At 38.9% G+C, this 24,343-nt stretch overlaps 1 protein-coding gene and 1 non-coding gene across 5 annotated transcripts; both read left to right on the top strand.

Annotated features, from left to right (window-relative positions):
- Nucleotides 1-636: 636 nt before the first annotated feature.
- On the top strand, nucleotides 637-24,343 carry MTFR1 (mitochondrial fission regulator 1). Of its 4 annotated transcripts, none has more exons than XM_065829832.2 (8): nucleotides 637-745; nucleotides 6,897-7,039; nucleotides 9,849-9,947; nucleotides 15,375-15,493; nucleotides 18,446-18,684; nucleotides 20,445-20,709; nucleotides 20,892-21,060; nucleotides 22,672-24,343. In XM_065829832.2, exons 2-8 carry the CDS (start codon nucleotides 6,974-6,976, stop codon nucleotides 22,729-22,731), a joined length of 1,017 nt encoding a protein of 338 aa, XP_065685904.1. In that variant the 5' UTR covers nucleotides 637-745; nucleotides 6,897-6,973; the 3' UTR covers nucleotides 22,732-24,343. The 4 variants fall into 4 exon arrangements, with proteins under 4 accessions (XP_065685904.1, XP_065685903.1, XP_065685905.1 ...); XM_065829831.2 differs by having other exon boundaries at nucleotides 682-775; XM_065829833.2 differs by lacking the exon at nucleotides 637-745 and adding an exon at nucleotides 858-1,068.
- TRNAV-AAC (transfer RNA valine (anticodon AAC)) lies at nucleotides 12,727-12,799 on the top strand. The gene has a single exon. It is a non-coding gene; the product is annotated as a tRNA-Val (tRNA).

The raw sequence follows: 24,343 nt of genomic DNA, 5'->3' as shown, positions 1-24,343 counted from the left end.
TCCGCTCATCACCGTTGAAACTTTTGAAAAGTTTGAGTTTCTACTAAATCTTTTAAAATGGGAAATCCCTCCTAAACCAGCCTTGAACACGGACCCAGCGGAGGGAAACTTCTCTCGAGAAGACTGGTACCCCTGCAGCCCGGCCCCGCCGGTCCCACACCAACCCCTCCTGCCTCGGATTCGCGGCGACTCGCTGCCGCTCCCCGCACGCTTTAACGGGGTACAGCCAACGTCGCTCACAAAGCCAGCGGCGGTGCCGCAGCCGCACCACACAGCCCCGTTAAGTCACTGCGGGAGCTCCGCAGCAGTCCCGGGAAACTCTCTCCTCCCCCGGCCAGGCCCGGAGCTCTTCCAGCGCTGGCAACTGCCGCGCCCCAGAGGAGGCTGCTCCGGGCAGGCACAGCCACGGCCGAACCGGTAATGAGTGGCCAGTGCCGCTGCTCCAGCGCCCGCGGGACACGCGCCGACCCTCCCGGCTCGGCCACCGCCCAACTGCTGCCGGCTTCCCCTGGCCCCGCCTTGTTAGAGAGGGCCGATCACGTGAGCCGGCGGTCGCGGCTGGGGGCGGTTTCACCCGTGTCCTCCGGGCCCGGTGGCTGCCGGGTAGGTCGCCGCGCCACAGCCCTGTGGAAGGGCGCTCGAGGTCCCGCCTCCCGGGGGCGCGGTGGCTTATTGGTCGAGGTGGTGCTGGAGCGGCCGCGGATTGGCTGGTGGAGTGGGTCGCGAGCCGAGGTGGAAGAAGCGGGTGAGAGAGCGCGGCCGCGGCGGACGGCGGGTGAGGCGCGGGCGGCGGGGCGGGTGGCGGCCTCTTCCCCGAGGCGGCCCGTGGGCCTCCCTTGCTTCCTAGGTAGCCCCTCTCGTCGCGCCCGGTTCCGAGTGAGGGGAGGCGCGTGAGGGGGATCGCGACCTGGGCCTGCAGGCTGCTGTGCGTAGCACGCCTCTCCCCGCCTGCCCCGCGGGCCAGCCCGGGCAGCGCTCCGCTCCTCCGGACCAGATGGAGAGTTAGCAGCACCGGGAGCGCTGTGTGTGTGGGAGGCTGCTGGTGGTGGGGGGTTGTCCTACTGTGAGGTATGTCCTAGGGAGCTCGGTGCTGAGGGGAGGCAGGGGTGCTGTGGGACTGGAAGCGGATACAGGCCGCTGAGGGCAACGCCGAGCGCCTATCCGGGACAGAGCAGGTGCCGGGCAGGTAATGGCCTTGCAAAGATGCAGTCTTTGGGCCGCCTCTCCGGAGGAGCAGAGCAGCGTGGAAACGGCTCGGGGCGCTGGGGTCGAAGCAGCCGTTTCTGCAGGCAAGCTGAGCAAACTGAACACTCTTAGGTTGCTGTGATGGGAGGGACAGGTAGTGGGAAATCACGTAATTGAAAGATAATCTGGAGGAGTTTCAGGGAAGTTTGTTAAGAAGGTTTTTAAATACATTGACAGTGTATACAGGGAAAAGGAGGTCTTAAGGAGTCTTAAGGGGTCTGGTGCTTATTTTTCTCTTCTGTAAAGTTATGGTGCTTACTTTTTATACCTTTGGTGATACTGCTGCTGTGCTTCAGGTTCTTCTGCAATTGTCATAAATAAATAACTTGCTAGATGCTTGGTTTTGTTTTGTTTAACAAGCTGTTGAAATTCCAAATACTGAGTGAGTAGAGTTTGAATGCTGGCATCAGACGTAGTGCATTGATCTCTGATGGCGTCAGCAAGACAATGTTTACATGCTGTTCTTAGACATAGTCCTCTAGCTCTTGTGAAGACAAGACTTGAAGAGACTAAATGGAAAATAAATAATTCTATCTTCTGATACCCACTGCTTTTTATGTGGGTGATAAGGAAAAAAGAAGGGAACTGAGCTTTCTGCACATCTGCTCTAAAAGTTTCAGTGGACTGTCACTGAATCAAAATAATTTTCTTCGCAGAGGTCACTAGCTGAAATCCAGTCGTTGTGTGTATTAACTCAGCATTGTTACAAAGAGAGATGTTGGGGAAAAAACAGAACATTTAAAATGCTTTTTCAGTCAAATACACCCTTTTGTTAATAACATTTGCATGTTCTTGTTTCTCAAAGATGGAACATAAGGACTGGTATTCACAACAATGACTAGGGAGGTTTGTATGCCTGGCAGGGAAGTGTAGGTGTATGGTTATGTCTGTGTAGTATAATACTGTATGGTTTAGAGATGTTGAAGGATTTCATTTACATGGTGTCATATTGCACAGTGTAGATATAAACTCTGCTGAGCAAAGGCTTTTGATTAAAATAGTGTTGAAGCAGGGATTTGGTTGTTCTTCATCCTTAGTTGGCAAGATGTGGTAACATGAGTAAGATGTGATGAATATGGTTTTGCACTTAGAGATATATATGACTGGGCTATATTTTTAAGAAAGTTTTAGCAGTTTCTCTTGCAAGTATGTATTATTTTCAGTTCTTGCTTTAGATTTCGTGCTGATGCTAGCTTAGATAAGCTTTATTACTTCTTTAATATGTTTCCTTATGGATAGAATTTCATGAGATAAGCTTGGGTCATGTGTCAGTCTTAAAGACTGAAGATATGCATGCCCTACTTTCCTGCTAAAATAAGGAGGAACCTGCTCTTTTTATGTGTGATTTTTGGTGTGGTTGGTATTCCTTTGAAACCATGCTTTGTAAATTTTGTTCTTTTTATGTTATACATACCCTTCCAGTTTAAAGACTAGATATTAAATTTTTCAGATCTCATGCATTTGTTTATTCTTCGTTAAGGCTGATCTGCTGCATCAAGCCCATTAAGTCATTCTCTTTTATTTTTGTGTGGGTCTTACAGGAATGAAACTTTGTTTAGTAAGAAAACTACAAATGTCATATTTCTTTTTAAGGGTGAGAACTTGTAATTTGAAAGGGAGTTGGACAAAAGCAACATCGGAAAATACACATAGAAAAAATTCAATTTGAAAGCAATTGTATCTGATTTTTCTTTCTTTTCACCTTTCACATGTATGACTCACTAGAGAGCCTGGCAAAGGGCTCCATTTCATGTTAACTGAGAGGTATGCTTTATGTGTACAGCCTCCAGAGCCTTTATATTTATTTCATGAACGTTTTGTAATGTATGAGTGGTATTATCTCTCATTTTTGTAGACTGATATTTGATATGACAGTATTGAATGAAACCTGCAAAGATGGTTGGGAAAACTGGGGGCAAAAGAGAGTTCAAGGAGACTAAAGTGAGAATCCCCAGACTCAGAAATGTAGATCTCCTCATTTCTGAACCTGGGAATTCCTGTGTATTTCCATATCAGAAGGAAGGTTCTTCAGCATTGCTAATTTCTGTGTAAGTAGAATTTTATAAATTAAGAACCCATGAAATTCCAACCCCCACAGTGAAATGCAATTCTTTGCTTTATTAGTCTTCAGACCTCTTTTGAGAATCTTGCCTATGACTGCTTATTGTTGAAGTAGTTTTGCTTAAGCACAGCAGAAGGACCATGTTTTATAGGATATTACTATCATTCAGGGTCTTCTATTGTAGTAATGGAGTTGTGAAAGCTTTAGCGGAGCTAAACTACTATTATTTTTAGTGTAGCTAGCATAAAGAAGATGGAGGATAAATGAAGCAAGCATCAGTATTTCAGAAGAGGTATTATTCCAAGTTACTAAAAACAATAAACATTTAACTCCTGCTTCTGAAATTGGTTTGTATAGAGAGTATGAGAGAAAAATTTGCTGATATTTTCATTCTTACTCTCCAGCAGTTTCATTTGGAATGAACCTTTTCTGTTCTTGGCACATAAAGTAATTGTGAAATAACTGAGATTTATGAAGAAAGGTATAGAGCAATCTAGTCTGGAAGAAAGAAGTATCACATTTGTCTGGGGATAACTCTGGAAAACAAATATATCTCATAAAAATATCAAGCTGATATATTTAGAAACATATCTCCTTTTAGATAACAAGTTAGCTAGTGGTTGTTAAAATATGGTGGTTTTCCTTAGTGCCAGGAGCTAAGGAAATTAATCCAGCTGCACTCCTACAGATGGAATTCTGTCACTGTCTTCCACAAAAGCAGATAACTGGTCATTGACAAGAGCAAGGAGTTGATGACCCCAGTCTTAGGTACTTTAAGTATTTAGGCTACAGAAGAAACAAGGATTTATAATGTGAACTATAAATAATCATCTTACTTAAGTAGTTATTTTGTAGAATGAATGGTCTTTTGTGTTCAGTCATCAAGGTCTTAGAACCTTGAATTATAAAAGGTCACCTAAATATTTTAGGGCAGGGTAAGTATTTTAGGCTGTTCCCAGTGCTTTGTGTCATCATGCTCCTCATTTTATTCCTTGGTCTTCTGGATTTAACTGCACAAGTTTCTAAAAGTAATCACTAATATTTCAGAAATTGCTTTGTCTAATTTCTGAACCATTCAAGGTGAATTTTGTTAGACACTGTTGTCCTGGATGCTTAAATTTTTTGGAGTTTTCTGTAGCCCATTCTAACATCTGTCTCTTTTCTATTGTCTTCAAATAAAACCACATAATATACTGACTATCTTTGTCACTCATTTTTTTCTTTCCTCTGCTGTTAGATCATGGCTGTATCTCTCATCTCATGCTTACTCTGAATACACGTAGGACTTTTTTATGCCTGTATTAGCTGGAACCCATTTTGCACCTTAGCATTTTTTAACTTACTGCTTCATATTTATACTACTTTGTCGTCATAATATTATGCTACTTTTTTCTGCATCTGCTTTTGTCCCTTAAATAGGTTATCTTGCCAGGTTTTGTGTCATACCTTTAGCTCTTTGCCTCTCACTTTCTTGAGTTTGTGAAAACTTTCTAGACCTGCCCTGATAATTCCTCAGAGGAAGTTCTAACACTCTCTTTTCACTAACACTCTCCTTTTACTTCTGTCCAAATTGTCTGTTATTAAAGACTCAGTCCTCCCAGTTGATCAGAAACAAAGTAATACCTTTTCTTCATTTCCTGAAACAAAACATAACTCTGACTACATCTTGGGATTTTTAATGACCTGGCCATCTGTTAAAGAGCAACATATCAGGATATAGTCATCCCTTTGTAGTCCTATCACTTGCCTTTCCCATCCAGCTCTGCCCTTGCAATTGCCCAGCAATACAGTCTGTACCTTTTTTTTTCCTCTTTTGTTTGAATCTCTGGACACAGCTTCCATTTTTCTTCTCTTTGATTTCTACACTACATGTTCAACAAGCCTGAACTCTGGAATGAGGCAGAGTGCATCATATGTAACACATTGTTGGAATAGATTTCCTCTTTTAAAGGAGCATTCCTGTCTCTTTTATGTCACTGCCTGTCTACAGTGCCAGATATGATGTCCAATCTGATATGGGGCATGTAGAAAGACTGGGATTCTTCCTGTTTTTAAAACACAGCAGGTATGATCAAAAATCCAAATAGTCTTGTGACTTGTTTAAGGGAAAAGTAACAGATGCCTAAAGGAAGAATAGATCAAGTAATCGAGTATATGGTAATGCTTCCCTAATAGACTTTTCCAGCTTTTCATAAACAAGCCCATGACTTATTTATTTATTATGTATGACTGTAGCTTATATGCATGGCTGTTTGGGAGGTAGCCCTATTCTTCCCTATTGTTTTTCTTAGAACAATTGTAGTTGCCATTCTAATCTGCTAGTGGTTAGTTTATCCTTTTTTTTTTTTTTTTTTTAAGATATTTATCTCTTACGTTTTGCTTAGTCCTCCTTTACCTGATAGATTAGTAGTTTCTTCCTACTTTATTCAGAAACAAAATAAAATCTTGTTAGGAAGTGGATTGCCTTTCTGTGGTGATGAGCATCTAATATCAACTTTTTTTAAACCTGTCTAAAAAAATGTAACTATCAAGTTGCACTGTTCCTGCCAAGATTCCACAAGAAACCAGTTATTACTAAGGATCTGTAAACTGTTGAAAAAAGCATTTGTAATGGAAACAGTGATGGTTTAACTGTAGTGCTTGTGGGCTCTTTGAAACAGCTTTTCCGCCTCCTGACTTTCAGACTTCCCGAGTACCAGTTTCTTGCTGCTCCGTTGCTTTAGTCATCGTTGTATATATACTTAGTGACTTCAGCAACACTGTTTCATGCTACAAATGTGTTGTTCAGGGTGATTCAGCAGAGTGTTGTTTCTAGCCTGATACACAAAACAAATGCAAACTTATATCTATGGCTTCCTTTTTGTATTGTGTAGTATACGCTTTTTAGTTATGACTGGTGTAGAAGGCGGTTAAAGAAAAAACTGATACTTTCACTTGGGGAGCAATAAAAACATTGTGATTTAAGTGAACAGTAGTGCATATAAATAGATGCAATTTGAAATCTGTCCAACTTTATAAATTGCTTGAATGTTTTCAGGTCCCATGTCTACACTGTTTCCTGTAAGTTATTTTTTTTCATGAGTGATTTTTCCATGTTTCATTTCTGTCCTCAGTTGTGGGAAAAAAGAGGAAACAACAAAGCTGTCAGAGAATGTGAATGAAGAGAGGTGATCAGCTTTCTGTAGTTTGTTCCTGCAGAGAAATGAGTTTTAGATAGGAGTATGGCCCTTTAATCTTAGTGCTAGTCCCCAGCGGCAGACGTTCTATAGTGTTTGGTGCTCCTTTGGAGTTGTTGAACACCATCATCTGCCTAAGCCCAAGTGAGCAATCGTATCCCCGGCTTTTGAATCATTAACTTTGCAAGAGCTTTGATTTCTTAAAAATGACACTCCTAAAAATCTTTGTCATCAGTATGAAGTGAATGTCTTATGAATGCCCATGCTCTGCAGTATGAGGAATTGTAACCTAGCATGCCTTGTTTTCAGTCACTGTTACTAAAGCTTGTTTTTTTTATAGACATACATGTAACAGTTTACTTCTGTATGTGTTCCACAACATGCATGTAAAGTTCTTATCTTTCTCATTTCAGAAGTACTATGGAACCTCCGCAGCCCTGTAGGTTTGGAAGGCTTAAATCCAAGTTTGGAAAGGCTTTTTCCATTCCAAATGATTTGCTGGCTTAAGCGCTTAATTAGGATGGCTTTTGAACAAGTTGGATTAAACATGGAATCAGTAAGTGTTTCAAACTTCTTTCATGTTTTCAGAAAATCAAGTATAGAAAACCCTTTGTGTATTTTAGTTTGTGCTTATCTTTTTCTTTTGCTTATCTTTCTTCATCTTATTCCAGCAGAACACTTTGAGTATACTCAATACTTGTATGATTTTGCATTGCTGAAAAAGTGTGAAGTTTACTAGTTGGACACTGAACTATTGACTAGTACATGTGTTAAAAATACCATTCAGTTCTTTCTAGCTCTAATAACAAACTGTTTACATTGTAAACACTGCTTTTCATGCTGGACTTCTATGTGTCTCTTGAAGTTGCAGGAATAGTCTTATTTCTTTGCTCTTATCTTGGAAATGTGAAAAGCCCCAGGAAACTGAGATGGTGATAATTGTACTATACTTTACCTCTCCTGAAAGTGTTGCAGTACCAGAGAGCAACGCAGCTGTCTTCTTTATTGGAGAAATGGATGAATGTGCATGCATAGCTCTCCTCTTGGAGGAAAGTGTATGTAGAGTTTTCTTTGGGTGCTTAGCAGAGAGAGAGAGAGACTATTAAACATCAACTGCTTTGTCACTGGGACTTTTAGGAGGGTATTTTGAGTACAAGTATTAACCTCAGTCCCTGTAAGATGTAAAAATATTTTGTTTTAACAATGGGGAAATTCTTAACAGTGATGTGCAGCACTTAGAAGGGTGGTTCTTACTCTGGATTTTGTGGTAAAACCTTTCATCAGTCTTGGGGAATTTATGGAGACCAAAATGTTTATGCATTGTAAATTAAAATTACCAACAAGAATCTGCATTTTAGGATTTTATTTGAACTTGGATCTGAGATTTCATGCAGTTTAACTTTGAAAATTCAAAGTATGAGAATGTGCTGGACTACCATGGGTGTTACTGTGATCATTGTCAGCAACATTGTCAGCCTAAATGTGGGGGGAGACAAGTTTTTAATCTGTTTCCCCCCATCCTCTTCTTCTATAAAGCTTGTGATAACGCAAGTACATTTCCAAATGTCAGCTGCTCTGGACAACAGCAAAATACTGATGCAATAAGAGGGTGTGACTAAGTCATATTTTGTAGACTTGCTCTGCCAGTGCTTCGAGTCAACAAGAAGTTGTGTGAACTTGGGTAGAGCAATCCTGAGACTTAGGAGCTCAGCTGAGTAGTGTGCTGAGTTTATTTACATACCTCATGGCACAGTTTGCATGCAGATTTCTGAAAATACTGTCCAAGCATATATTGAGTTACCAAAGCTAAGTCATTAAAAGTTTTGGTGCACCAAACCACTGTTGTTGAACAACCCCAAGGGCATTTGGGCAGCAAATATTTTTGAGAATCTGGGTGCTAGTCAACAACTTGTCTGTGGTCTGAGTAATCACTAACAAGTTTTGCCACTTGTCTAAAATGCACTGTGCTTATGTTGGTAATGCAGCATGTAGTCTAGCCTCTTTTGCTGTTGTGGAAGTACTTCTGTAATTGATTAAGCCTTCCCTTGACAAGTAATAATTTTTTCAATGCAACATTGAGGCTATCACCAGCACTTCTGCTTCTAATGTCAGAATCTTGTAAATAGTGAGGCTGTATTACTGTGGTGCTGTCAGTGACTTTTTCTTGAAGGGTCTTCATCTACCTGCTATTTACTCAGACACACAGAAAAATAGTAATGTGATAGTCACAAATGTGAGGTCTTTCTTTGAGGCATCCAGAACGCAGGATCAGTAGAGTACTCTGCACTGAACAAATATGTGTTCAAACTTAGCAGCTAATCAAGCAAGACAATATCTATGTCATAGAATGAAAAAACAGAGCTGAGTAGTAAATTCATTTCTACAGCCATAACAGTGGCCAAGTATTTTAAATTATCATACAGTGTTCTAATTGCTGCGTTGTTTTTGTTGCATTTCCCTGTGCTGAAGTCTTTCCTACTTTTCTCTGTTTTTTGTTTGTGTTTGGTTTTTGTTTGTTTTTTTCTGTTCTGGCTCATTTTGTAGTATTCTCCTGGGATTAAAGTCTTGTTTCATACAACTATGGAAAATTGTAGAGCAAACATTCCCATCATTAAGTACAACAAAAGAAAGCAAATTAATTCCCTGTTGAAACATCATAGGAGAAATCTGAATGGTAGTAGAAACAGTTCCAATGAAGTCAGGTGTGGTGAGGTGCTGAATGCAATTTTCTCTAGGTGAATGTATGTTATTTTGGACAAAATTTCATTCTCATCAATTTATTTTTCCTGTGCTGTTAAATGTCACAGTTTCATTTTCATGCTTATGCTAGCTGATAGTTACTTTTATTAAGACTGGCAGACGCTATTCCTGTATTAGAAGAGAAAAAAATGAAATTAGTTTTTAAAAAAGATATTCTGAGAAACGTGGTATTACATAACTTTGCATTTTTCATGATTGAGTAGCTTTTCTTGAAACCCCTTAAAAAGAGGTATCTGACCCCATGCAGGTCCTTTATTGTCTTGAAAATGGACAAATTATGCTTTTGAAGATGCTTCTTACTCTTGAATCTTTATGTGTTACCCAGTTTATTGCTTTGAATTTGAACTTAATGCAAAGCCTGTCTTAAACAGCCCTGGCTATATTGTAATGACAAAACCAGATTTTGTACCAATTTGGGTATAGCGTGTTCACTGATAAAAATTTCAGTGTGTATATATATATACGTTATATTCAATTTTAGTATTAAAGAAATAACTTTCAATACACTTAGTACAAGTGTAGTATGGAAAGATAAAGGAAATCTATTCCAATATGATAGAAAAATCAATTATCTAACAGTTGGCTTCTTTTTCCTTCCCATCTAGGTGCTTTGGTCAAGCAAGCCTTATGGTTCATCTCGAAGTATTGTAAGAAAAATTGGCACTAACCTCTCTCTTATACAGTGTCCAAGAGTTCATTTTCAGGTATGTGTTCTCAACAGTTTAAAATACTCCCTTCATTATACTGATAAGGAAAGGATTTGCTCTTACATTAAAAGATTTTAAGCAAATAAGCAGTTTGTTTAAATAAATGACTAGAGGATTTGGAAAAGTAGGATATGATAAACTGGGCACATAGTAGAATTAGTTTACTTCAATTCTTCCCACATCCAGTTCAGATTTTTTCCAAATAGGAATTCTTCAGTTTCTGTACTGGGTAAAACCTGAATCTGTGTTGCAGTAACACACAGCATAATGAAACTCGAAATGATTTTTATTTTTTCCTGGGGAAAATTGCAACTCTAAAATGAGGCAATACAGTATTAAAAAGTTATTATTGGACAAAAATATATATTCATAAAAGACAAAAATGTTTGAAACTGTTCTATAAACAGTACTTACAAGCTAGGCTAAAGAGACATGTAAAGATGAGCAGAGTTACTGAGAAATATTCGGGAAAATAAACAGAAAGTAAAAAATTAGTAACAAGATAACAAGAGTACCCTGTTTGCTTTTGTTTTAAATACAAGGCTAGCACTGTATAGGTGAAAGGGTAACATCAAATCTGTGCAGCTAGCACTGTATAGGTGAAAGGGTAACATCAAATCTGTGCAGCTTTCTGACTTGTTTGCTTTTAACTTCAACTGCATATAGTGAGAGGGTAAAGAGCGAGGGCAAAATCTTAAGGAGGAGAAAACCCTTGCTTTTTATAACAAGTCCTTCAGGAACAGATGGGAAAATGGAAGCTGTTACACATATTCTCTTCAACTGCATTTCTGTTGGGGATAGAGGGTGGATATAGAACTGGAGAAATTAAGTGTTTGAAACTCAAGCTGAGAGGAATATTTCTTGGGCCAAGCAAGGGAGGGGAACATAAAGATGAAAGGTGGGAATCATCATTTACAGTAAGACAAGGTAATTTCCACACAGCTAAAATTTTCACAGTTTAAATAGATTTCTTTATTCTGTATAAAACCTATGATCAATATTGAAATTATTGCAGCAAAATCAGAGTTCAGATTACCATAGAATCCTTTTTGGTGTAATAGTAAAAGCCATGCTAATATTTTGCCCCTCTCAAATAATTGCATTGAGAAACTAGGGGGTCAGTCATCTCCCTCTATTAGTGGCTTTGGAAAACTTAAAAAATAAATACATATGTTGTGGGGGTAGGGATTTGTGCAGGTGAGAAGGACAACAAAAGCACGTGGTGGATTTGAACTTTTGGATATATAATTAATAGTATTTATGCCAGCAATAAGGATCTGTGTGCCTCAGATTTGAAAGGAAGTGAAGTCCTAGAATGTGGCTGATTTTCTGTACAGTAAAGGCCATACAAGGGAAGATGATGCTCATTTGCAGACAGCCACATGCTGCCTTCTTTTAATGTGATACAGAAAAAAGACATTACTGGTTTATATACTTGAAAAGAGCTGTAAGGTACATCTAGGGAATCTGTTTCTGAATATTTTTAGTGCTGAAATAAAAATGTGTGTTTTTGTCAGAATTCTGTGTTAGAAGAAATAAAATATTTGCCTTTTTTTCCTCTTAAAGAGACATTCAGTCAGCTTTGCTTAGATTTTTTGCACACTAAGTATAAACATTCATCTTCTAGTAGATGAAAGGAAAGGATCCTAAAAGTAGAAGTACCACTTGTCAGAGTTGATTGAAATAGAAATATGAATTTCAAACTTTGAGCCTTGAAACACATTAACATTTATATGGTTTATGCAGACTTTAAACTATTTTAATATATAAACTGCTGAAGATGTAAAAGTGTGATGCTAACATCTGGTTTTTTGTCTTTATCTCAGTGTTAAGATTCGGTAGCGAAGTTCAATACTGGTCTTGATCGTTTTTATGCTGTTGCAACTGACACTTTCCTATAGCTGTCTCTTCCTCTTTCTTTCTTGCCAGCTTTAGCTATATTATGAAAGGACCATGCACTGAACCTTGCTGTAAGTCACTTTATTTAAAAAGCAAAGCAAACCTTACTTGCCTCATCTGAGGGTGCATGTATGTCATCAGTGTTTCTAACTTTATCTGAGAGCAACAAAACATTCCATAGGTCTTAATTTTCCTTTGAAATAATATCTCTGTTATGTTCATTCTTGCTTCTAGCATGCTTTTGTTCAGTTAGTTTGAAAATTAGTAGCCTAACATTTTGATTCTTGAGGTCTACTGAGTGTTGTAGTATCCATCTCTACGGATCTTGCCGTAGTCAACATTTAAATTAATTGCTAGATGCTGCTTATGTACTCAGGAGTGGCAGAGTTTACCTTATATACTCTATATGGCATGAACAGGTGAAAATGTTTCATATAGTTCTTTCGTATATTTTTTAGGTTTATCTTGTTTAGGTTTGTCTTTTGGAGAAAATAAAGTTAAACTTACCAATGTAGCCTAGGTAGATTAAACTAAAGCTACAGCACTGTCTCTCAAGAGAGTATCATTCAGCCACAGCATCTCTGTTCCTGTCCTATGTGTCTGTCTGATGGAAATCTGATAACTCACTAGAAGTCTTCAAAAGAATTGGTGTGCGTGTAGCAAATATCAGAGTTTACTGGGCTAATTTGAAAAATCAGAGCAAGTTTGTCTTACTTGAAGTAGTATTTCCAAATGTTTAATATCTATCTGTATTAGTAATTTAAAATTAGAGATTTTATTCTGTCCTTGAAAGTATAAAAGTATTTGTTCTACCTTCCACTTCCTGGAGGGAAAAAAAAAAAAGTGGCGATCCTGCTTCTGTATGTGTAGCAGCAGCGTTTCCGTAGTGTAGTGGTTATCACGTTCGCCTAACACGCGAAAGGTCCCCGGTTCGAAACCGGGCGGAAACAGTGGCAGGGCTCTCTATTTTGGAGTTGCATTTGATGGGTGTGGAGGCTTTTCTTCAGAAATTTGTGGAGTAATGGGTGTAAAGCCCACAGGTATATGTGCACACTGTAATAGACAAAAAAGCCTGGGAAGTAAGAAGCAGAGGGTGCAGCTACATAGTTTCCAGAGGAGAAATAAAGCCAGGCTGCTTTCACTGTTTCATTCAGTGCCTGCTATTTAGTAGAATTAAGCGTCTGTTTTCAGCTCTCTTGTTCTCCAGTTCAGGTGCTGGCAGAGCAGTTGTCCAGGTTTTCTTCAGCTGAGATTGGCTGGAGGAACAGGGTAGTCACACAGTTGATTAAGCGTAATTCTACAAACAGGCAAAGGTTTTAAGAGATCAATATTGGCTTTTAACCCTTAAAATAAAGTAAAACTCTCGCATTAACTTGAAATTTGAAATCCACTGCTGTGGAAGGCCTTCTTGTTTTTAGGGATGGAAAAAAGAAACATCTGTATATGGAGTAACAAGCAGATTCTGTTTACATAGAAATATGAATAAAAAAGTAAGAAGAAACTTGCATCACAGTGTAACAGAAGGTTTGCTACTAAATGTTGGATTAGAAGTTATTTATCTCACAGTGCAGGAAACCTGGCAGTGGTAAATGCATTCCTTAGTGTTGATTTATAAAATTATTTTTGATGCAAGTACACATAGTGCCTCTATTTAAATGTGCCTTCAATCTTTCCATGGTATAGTTCCTTGTGAGGCCATTGCCATCAGGAAAATCTGTATCACCTGCAAGAATTGGCTAATGTAATAAGGATTTTTAAAATTACCATTAACATTAATACAGATGCTGCAGTCATGAAAATTTCTTTTTATTTTAAAAAAGAAAAAAGCTGAAGAAGCCTCAAACTATGAAAATCCTAACATGCAATATAGTATTCTCTAGACTGTTTTAAAGAGAGGCAGACTGTGATGGTATTAGGCACAACTGTTAATGTGATAAACATATTACCATCTGTGCTGATGCTACCTGGAAAAAACCCTGTTGTTTCCAAATGATCTGATGGTGCCAATACACACTCCTGGGAGCTGTGATAAAGGCTCACATACAAGTTGTGAGAGTGTGAGGTGAAGATGGCTAATCTTGATTTCCAAAGCTGTTTGTAACAACTCCTGGGGAAAAAAAACAACCCCAAACCCACAACTTCTGTCTTGCTGGGACTTGTGTATCAAAGGCTACAGGTAAAATACCTGTGGATGTTCTTCAGTAGTTTCATCTCATCCAGCCTGCAAAGTCCCACTGTGATAGGTCTGCTACAAATCCAAGTTAATGCAAACATTTTATAGTTGCCGCTACATAACAGTTTCCTCTTACAGAGGTGAGTTGCCTTGAAAATTGTCCTAAGTGCTGACAGGCTGGATCAGTTGTCTTCATAGACTCTTACCTACTGCCATCATTTTTGCTAGTATTACTGGCTTCTTGGCCACTACCCGCAGCAGGCTGCACTTAAACAGCTACAACAACTCATGAAGCTTGGCCCATAGATTGTATGTAAGACAAGCAGAAGAGGTGGGATAGTTGCATTGGAAATAAGTAACTCAAGACTGACTAAGAGAAATTACAGGAGGATGTTTCAGTAGTTTTATCTGCTGAGATACTGAGCGCAGGCTGCTCCAGTGACTGAGAACACATGCCCTCGTCTAACCTGGGGAAGCAGCCAGTATTTCAAAGTTGATTTGAAACCATGTTGCCTAGTTGTGGCTATAGAGCATGTATTGATGGTCCAAACAATTTTTCAAATTCAGGTCACTTAACTGTTAGTCTGAGGATGGTTCCAGTCTCTGGAGCCTTGCTCACCTTTGGCTTCAGACAGCTATAAAGCTAATGGCAGAACCATGCTGGGAAATGGTCACTTTGTTTGGCGTGTTGTAAATGAGATTGTTAGCACATAGTGTATTCTGTTATGATTGCACCCTACCTCTCACTCAAAGTCTTTGTGATTACTGAGCTAGTAGAAATGTTTTTTTTTTTTTTCTTTTAACGTGTGTAATATGCACACCTTAATTCTTGTACAGAAATTCTGGAAGTTGGAAGGGAAGGGAAACACTTCCAACAGAATTTCACTTTAAAAATAATACTAAATCAGACCAAAAGACTTAAGAAGTATTAGTACCCTTAATGTCTTTTTTAACTACTGGTCATGAATATAACTTTAAAACATTATTTGACTTAATATAGCAAACTACATGAGAATGTTGATGTTTGTTTGTCTTTAAGGTAACAATTTGCATTGGATTTTTAGTGTTCAGTAGTGTCATGTGATAGTATATGTAGTTAGCTACGATCCTTAAAAAAAGAAATAGTTTCTGTAAAGCGTTCAATAGACTAGATTGAATAGTTGTTTGAAGGCAGTGCAAAGGTTCTGGACCAAGCCCAGGACAGAAATAAGTGTGCTAAGTCTATAGATGTGTTTTGTTCATGTATGTGTTAATAGTTGCATGTAGCCTCACTAAAAACATTAGGTAAAATAACTGTGACATGCGCTGAGAATACTGACTCTACCACCTTCAATCTTCTCTTTAAAATTCAGCTTACTTCTCATGCCACAGAAGGAAACCATCTTACTCAAGTTAGAGAAGATGCAGTGGCCTCCTTTGCAGATGTGGGATGGGTGGCTCAAGAAGAAGGTGAAGTTTCTACAAGGCTCAGGTATGCTCCACAAATTTTCTCTTTGAACTTCTGAACTGAGAGGAAGAAACCCAGCATCTCTCTAATGAGAATGTCCTGTGCATTGCAATTAACAGCACTCAAATGCTGGGAGAAGAGACAGGGAAAGAGTAATAAAATGGTAGGGTTTGGGAGAGAAGTAGGAGAGCTTAGACTAACAGGATTATGAAAGAAAGACTGGTTTGAGAACATATAGGAGGTTGGTTTTATCCAAAGAAGACTGTTTTTTATGTACTTATTTATTGCAAAAAATTGCATTTGAAGGCTTCAGGCAACCTTGTCCCCACAAAAACGTCTGCTGTGATACAGCACAATTGTTTACACTGATTCCTTTCCACTTCTCCTGCGGTTTTCATTAACATGGGGCGGTGTACTCTGCAGCTTCCTAATTAACAGCAGTGGTCATTCTGACAATCCAGTAATTGGCACGGTGTTATTCACATTTCTGGTTAAGCCTCTGCAATCTGAAAAAGACAAAAAATTATGGTTTATATTTAATCTTCTATCTTAATAATGAAAACTGGCAGGGAAGCACATGAGCACCTGTGTCCGAATGATGGGATGGGTGCTGCTGTGTTGGACCAAGAGAACTACACAGAGCTGTAACCGCGTGAGACAGGTTGGCTGAAGTGATGAAGGTCTCTGTTCACCCCACCCAAATTACTGCTCTGACTAGCCAGAAACAAGGGTACAGTTCTGTAGAGCAGAGGAAGTTTTTCTTCTAAACAAACTAACCTTCCAGAGAAAGGCACACAGATTGTTGGCTTCAGAGATTACTGAAGGATACCAGTCTTAATTTCAAAGCACGAAATAGGTTAGTAACGACCTAGATGCTCTACATGACTTGCCACAGTGAAGCTTTGCATAACAAACATTCTGGTGCTGCCACATTAATTTCCCAAACTCAGAGGGGAATCACAGAAACCAAGCTTGTTTGGGAAACACTATTTGTAAGGTGTATTTGGTATGAAGGAAATTAACTGGCCAGTACTACTTTTGCTTGCGCAGAAGTGTTTAGATTAAGGATTGAACTGTAAAGCTGTTACGTATAATGGAGATAACAAGGAGAATATCTTTCTGTTGCTTCAAAGAACCTGTTATGAAAAATGTAGGACTTATTTGCATATTTGCTGAGATGTCTGCTTGGGAAGGGGGACAGAAGGGTGTGGGATGGGACTAAAACAATCCTGCAGATACGTAGTGACCTTAAGGCAAATAGCTTATAATGGAGCATGGTGAGTGAATTACTTAACAAATATGAGTATTCCAGCATGCACCGTTTATTACATCTTCACACAGTGTTATATAGTGGAGCTAGCACGCATTAGGTGTTTTCAAGGCATTTGGAATTCTCTGTTTTGACAGGATCACATAGGTGTTACTGTTAAATATATATTCACTGTATAATTCAGTAAATGGTCTTGCAGATCTAATTTTTTCTGCGAATGCATTTTTATAGAGGAAGCAACTAAATGACAAATAATTTTTCACCTAGTCCTAGTCAAAGCACTAGTGACAATTCAGGCATAATGTTTTTCCACAGTGTTAGATTCCAATCAAGACATTTGCTTAAAAAACTGTTACTGCCCTGAGCTGAAACTACCCTTTGTTTTTTAGTTACTCTGTTCCATTGAAGCGTTTCTAGAAGGCAGGTTTTAAAGAGCAAAGTGACCACTGGCTCCTTCCACCCTATGTATTTGGAGAGAGCAAGAAGGTGGCTGCTATAGGGAGCATCCAGTTCTCAGCTTTAGTTGCTCTCTGTTCCAAATTTCTACAAGTTGTGTTGAAGTTTTCTGCCAGTGTTGTGGAAGACTCGCATGTGTGTCTAATCCTGGATGGAGGTGATCAGAAGCTTTGTTCTAGACTTAAGTCTTGGCTCTTGCTTTAAGTCTAGCACAACTGCAGATACAACATGATGCACACCAATAGTTTCTTAACCTGTGTATCCAGAAGGATGGGGCTGTATTAGTCTGGAGTCACTCTACACATTTTGAAAAGTCCTGTCACTAGCCACTATTCTTTTATGTTTGAATAAATAATGGAATCCTCAAGTTTTGGGATAGAAGTTAAAGAGGATTGAGGTTTTTTTTCAGTTATAATGTTTATGATAATCTATTGTCATTAATCCTTATCAATTCTATTTGAGATAAAATGCTTAAAAATGTTGGTGTCTTCAGTGAATATAGCCATTTTTAAATGCTTATTGGACCACAGAAGCTCTGTAATGCCTCAGTGTTTAACTTTGCTTGAGCTTCGGTGGGTAATAAAGGAAAGCAACAGTTTTATTTTCTTGCTCTTGTGTGAAAGAGGTGGGACTCTTTAAAACAGTATGAAGTTTTCTTCTCTATAGTTTTATTTATTGTGTTACAACAAGTAGGTATAAGACCCTTTCCCATTTACTGATAAGCAGCCTCTGCACCACTGAGCTGTTTCACATATTCCATACTCCCAACACTGCTAAAATGGAGCACTCTCTCTTCAAAAGTACAGAAAGTACAAAAATGTGCTGTGGAACTAAGAAACTCTTCCTCCTTCTTCGAAGTGACTATTTGCAGCCCATGGGGGAAAAATGGCATTTGAGGGGAAAACAAAACAAAACCCACAAACTTACCTGTTGTATTTTTTTGATGGAAGTATGAGGCAAAGAAATACACTTGGAGTAAGAAGGAATGTATTCCTTTTTTCTCCTGAAATCAAGAATTCCAGAAAAAGCTGGCTAGGGGAAGAGAAGAAATACAGCTCATGATGCAAACAGAAAGGAGGTAAAGCTCTTGTTCTGTTTAAGCTATAAAATGTCTTGGCAGAAGTGATTTGTGTAAAGCCAATTTTAAAGTGAGGCCTTCAACTGGTACTCCTGGTTGATTTGTAACAGCGCATTAGTTTTTATCTATAACAAAGCCTTTTAAAATGGAATCTTGTGGTATTTTGTTGCAGGTCAGAAGTTTGGTCAAAACCAGCCCAGTCTGTTTCAGGTGAACTACATCATTCTGGAAAGTCCCCGTGCAGACAGACGTCCTTACAAAACCTGGAAGAAGAACCAGTGTCCAGGAGCACAGTGACTGCAAATGAAGAAGCTCTGCAGAAGATCAGCGCTCTAGAGAATGAACTAGCCACCTTAAGAGCACAAATAGCCAAAATTGTAATCTTGCAAGAACAACAGAACCTGACAATAGGTATTAAATTTGCTGTACTCTTAGCATAAATTAGTTAATGAATTTGTGCCTTTTATAATTAATAACCTGCTTATTTATTTTTTTGTGAGATACTGCAACACTGAACACTTCTCTGCATTGTTTTGTACACAGACATAGCATAATAACCAAGGGATACAGAACAGGTCTTGAAGACAAGAGACCTGCCAGATTTTCTGTATTTTCTAGTATTCCAAAAGCCTTAATGTCTGTGTGAAAGTCTGCCAGAATTTTGAATCTGTGGATGTGTAAAGAAGATTTAAATGGCTTTCAGAGCAAAGCTCATGATAAACATGATGGATTAAGCTAAACTAAGAGATGTAACTTAATTGCTAACACTTACATCTTCCCATCCAGTAATGAAATAAGTGCTCTCATATCATGAAGTAATCATACAAGATGCTAATTACACTTTTGGAATATGTAATGTACATCTCAAGTTTACGAACAAATAACAGAAAAGGAGATTGTGTCTGATCCCAGACAGGATTCCAGTAAACATTGTCTAGATGGAACCAAAAGTTGTTCACTGTTTCTAGTAGTAAACAGTGTAATTCTTCATTCTCCTGAGTTTCTTCCTCCTCTTTCCCTCACATCTGACTGCCTTCCAGTCCTAAGTAGCATTGCCACAGATTAGGGGGAGGTGGCCCTTATCGCCTGGAGATGCCAGTCTTGGTTTTCACTCTTTCCAGAGGTCACTTAGCAAATACAGTTTTGCCTACATTTATGTATAAAATCACATTCTGCTGTTTCAGTTGCCCTTTTTCAGTTTTTTTCTCTAAGCTGATAGCAATTACTTTATTTTTCCTTAACTGTTCATCTGTAAAACTATTAAATAGTTTTAATGATCACATGGTTTTATTCTTGAATTGTAATTTGTGGGGATTTTGTGAAATAACTAGTTATTTTTCCTAGCTTTCCCTTTACCTCTGTTTCTTAAGAAAATTAAATTTAGACTTGTTTTTATCATCTTTACCTCCCTCTTCTGGTAGAATCTGGTAATGACACTGTGTGTGTATACATAAATGTACATAGAGTGGACTCCTGAATTATCTATACACATCTTTACACACTATATACTCCAAGCCTCAAAACTGGTTTCATCTAGTTTTGCTGATTTTTTTAAAGGTGCATTTGAACAAAGGCTTCTTCATTTATTTGTCAAGTTCTTACTGCTATTATATTTATAACATCACTTTTTACCTAAACAGCACAGGGAACTTGAAATCAAGATTATCTGGAGAATACTCTCTCTTCAAGTAGGTGATTAGCTGGCCTAAAAAAAACCCTTAACTTGAGCTCTATAATTTATATTTTAAAATCTTGTATAGTAATTTCTTTATTTGTCACGATCAGTAGGAAGAAACTGCTCCCATGGCAGATTGTATATGACTTCCAGCTCAGTACCTGCCTCTCAGAAGAAGATGAATTGCTGATAACTTTAAAATCAGAACATAGCTAAAAGCACTGTGACGTCCATCCCATTGAAGTAAAGATGTGAAGGCACCTAGAATTTGAACTGGAAATACAAAGAACGGTTCTCAGTCTTTGAGAAGGATTTTTGGGTGGCTTTTCAGTGGAGTCTACTTACGTGTTTTAGGAATGAAGAAGTTACATGATAATCTAAAGGTGGCAGAGGGGAGGCAATTGAAGCTATTGAAGTCATATTCTCACCTGAGCATCTGTGAGATACAAAGGGGATTTACAGGTAAACTGATGCATAATGCGTCCTTTATTTGTAGGTGGGTCAAGTCCGGTTGCTTCAGCTGCTGTCCCTGTTGCTCCTCCACCACCACCACCGCCGCCGCCGCCTCCTCCTCCGCCACCGCTCCCTCCCCCAGGTCTACAACCGAGTGTGTCTGCTGTCGAGCTCATTAAAGAAAGGAAAAACAAAAAAATGAACTCTGGACAGAATCTGGCAGAAAATGGGCCAAAGAAGCCTGAAATACCAAACATGCTAGAAATCCTCAAAGACATGAACAGCGTGAAACTACGCTCAGTGAAAAGGTAATAAATATAAATAAATATCAATGTGTTAACATTTGCACTAATTATTTGTTTCTGTGACTCAGAACTACTTCAAGGTGAGACAGGTGCTGATGTAACATCTGGCAAACAGAATTAAAAGCATTCACAAATTCTAGAGGTTTGTTTTGGTCTATGTTAATGCTTCTTATTTTCTTTTCTAGATCTTCAGAAGGTACAAAATGTAAAGTGGCTGACCCTGCGGATCCTGCAGCATTAATAGCAGAAGCGCTCAAAAAGAAGTTTGCATATCGATACCGAAGCGATAGCCAAAGTGAAACGGAAAAAGTGATTCCAAAGACTGAAACAAAGACAAAGACTGAGGTAGTGCTGGTGAGTATTGTGATTCTGAACAGGTTTGGAATAAATCATAGTTTTCGTGAAAGCCAACGTGTGTCTTTCTGCCAACATGGTGCAAATACCTACGAGTTAGCATCCCTGTCCACAAGACCCTAAGAAGTACGGCTGAAATGCCAGGATTTGTGGCAGTCGTGTGTTTTTACTGTCAACTCTTAAGATTGTGAACTCTTTTGGCCCTAGGTTTAGAAAGCCCTCTTAGAGTTTTCTTATTTTTTTTTAATAAAAATAGTTTCTGTTGCCAGGAGCATGTGATATTCTGTAAACTCAATTCCTAAGGGCTTATACCAGAATCAAATCTGAACTGAATTTACCTGCTGTTACCAACCTTAGCCATTCCCATAGCGCGTGGGGCACTTAGAAGCAAGATCCTGAACCACGTCAGCCATTCCAAGGACTGCAGAAAGCAAATTGTTCAGAATGCCTGCTGGGTCTTGGTGTAGGGACTAACTGGAAATGATGAGTAAATAAAAGCAGTTTCTTTATAGTGTGAGAATGTTAAAATGAAGTTATGTTTAAAATCCACATAGTACAAATTAATGGCTTCTGGTTTATTTCACATTGATTTGAAATTGAACCAAGTGGATTTAAAGCTGTGAATGTTCAAGATAAAAGTTTCTAGCAATACACAAAAACCAGGTCAGCTTTGTTAGTAAGCAATCCTTGAAAGCTTGTGCTATAGAACCAGAGAAGAAGAGTAAAGAGTTCTTTTTTCCTTTGTGCTTTTGGAAAAATACGCATAAAACCCTAAAAGAGCTGGCTGCACTTTGAGGAAAAAAGTAAGATTCCTAAGCCGCAAATCTCAGGACTTCCACATACTTCAGGTTATTCATGTTACTTACTTGCCTTCTGGCTTAGGCCTTTAAGGTATATTCCTGTAACGTTCAGGCTGTTCTTCATGACTAAAAGGTTATAAATAATGCCCAAGCATCAGTTGCTTCTTCCCCAACGTCTCTGGGGTTTTAAAGCAAAGGACCCGAGTTGGTAAAAGTTTATTCACCCACGGGTTTTTCATGACTTTCCAGTTTTGAAATTTGCAGTCTATCTTTTAAATTAAGGATCATCAAGTCCTCAAGAGCTAAGAAAATTGAAGGGTTTAAGTTGTTAAATGATAGAATGTTGATCCGTAATGAGCTAATAAGCATCTGTCACCAATATGTAACTTCTTTGCTACATCAGTCCTTGTACGATACCCTTGTACGATACAGCTTTTAAAAGGACTTGCACAAAAATGCAGGAGAGAGTAAGAACAAATTCTGTTGAACTGCCACTAGAGCAATTGGTTGTCAGCTTCTAAAGACAGGCATGTGCGTCTGCTTCTCGTGCTGCGGTAGAGGAGCCATCTCTGGTCAGAGCGGCCCCGGACAACGGTTACCTGCCTCCTCGGGGTGACTTCAGCTCATTGCGGATACAAGTTTCCCTTTGATTTGTGTCTGCAAAGTGGGTGAAATCCACAGGCAAAGAAGGAATTGGATAAAGGAAACCATCTCTGCCCAAGTTCTAGATTTACTTACAACTTGGGTGGATAATAGTTCAGCTAGGTTCCTGGTGAATGCAATCTGAATGTGTTTCTGGTTTCTTTCTTAGTTTGGACCACACATGCTGAAGTCTACTGGGAAAATGAAGACTTTAATTGAGAAATCTTAATGTATTAAGATGACTACGTGAAAGACTGTTGAGCTGTTTTGTCTGAAATCTTTTATGTTGCAAGTAGCGCTAGTACTGAGTGGTCTCTTACAACACAGGAAAAAAAACTAATGCGAGATGTAGAATTGAGGCACTAAACATGTTTGTATGTGATTTATCAAGGGGAATAAATTTGACCATTATACTCAGGTATTAATTTTGTATTGAAACTTGGCTTTCTACTCAAACGTGGTGGTTTTAGGTTATTAACACTAAGTTATATATACAACATTCTTTGTGTATAACTGACCACCTTAAAAAAATGTGTACATGTTAATAATAATAGTGATACATCCTTAAGTTAGTATCAGTTATTTGAGCTCTAACCATAACTTGCACTACAATGTTTAGTTTGATACTGAATTTTTCAGGTTTAAGTATTTCTTTTAAACTTAATTTTAGCAGGTTTTTAGCCCAAAGAAAACCTGAATGCATTCTGCTTCCTACTGAAAGGAAGTGAGAACTTAAATCTGCTGCAGAGGTCACCTGGTATGAGACATTTTAAGTAGCAGCACATTTTTGTGCAGGGTGGTAGTTGTTTTTTTCTTATTTAAATGAGCTTGCAAGGGTAAGAGCAAAACCTACTTGTGATCTTGGAGAACATAAAGAGTACATGACAAGCAAATCACGCTGTGGGAGCCTCTGTGAATAGGTAGTCCAATGGATTTGAAATAACTAGCAGATAGCAGCAGCATAAAATAATTGATGTATGTCAGAGTATGTGTTAACTTTAATTGGTGTAAATAAAGAAAAAAAAAAAAGTCAAGTACTGTGGGGTGCAAGTTGCCAAAAGTCTTTTTCTCACCTCAGTTGTGCCAAGAGATGCTCATGGGCACCTCTTCCCCCCAAATGGGTTTGTGGCAGCTGGGGACTGCACAAGCCCTCCTGGTTCCATTTGCGGGGAAGAGACCATAGAAGCTGCTGCACATCACCTGCTTGCCAGGGGCAGCTGTTTCTGGTGCCAGACCTGTACAGAGAAAGGTGGGTTATCAACCAACCAGCTGGGCTGACCTCCCCAGCCACAGAGGTAGGAAGGGCTCAACATACAAGTAAAATTCATTTTGAAAAAAAGCTGTTTAGGAGCCAGAGATCTACAGCTCTACTGCACATTTAGATGAAGCCAAGGTTTGCTCTGGCCGTAGAGGAGCATAGAAGAAGCTGCGTCTGGGTGTTCCAGCATTCTGGGTTGATCTGGCTGTTGGAGCAAGTACAAGTGCCTCTTAGAGCTTCTGTTTTCTAGGAAAAGGAAAAAAAAGCAGCACTTCTTAACTAAAGACAGCTGAATGTCTCTGAAGAGATCACTGAAGATGGCTGAGGCCTTGCTGCTTATAACTGGAATGTAGATTGTATGATCAAGGAGGATGTTTCCTGGTGTGAACCTTGAAATGGTGTTAATATGTACACAATGTCATTTCCTTCCAAAACACTCAGCCTTCAGTCTTACTGATAGGCCGTTAAATCTTTGTGTTTTTTTAAATGCCTTTAAAACACCTTTTTAAAAGTTAATTTTGGTTTCAAGTTTTCTATTTAATGCTCTGTTGCCACTATGTAAAATTAAAAGCAGTTAAAATAA

Source organism: Patagioenas fasciata, chromosome 2, assembly GCF_037038585.1.
Source record: "Patagioenas fasciata isolate bPatFas1 chromosome 2, bPatFas1.hap1, whole genome shotgun sequence".
In the NCBI taxonomy this organism is placed as follows: domain Eukaryota; kingdom Metazoa; phylum Chordata; class Aves; order Columbiformes; family Columbidae; genus Patagioenas; species Patagioenas fasciata.
Note: the sequence above shows the minus strand (reverse complement) of the source record. Positions and strands in the feature narration are given on the sequence as shown.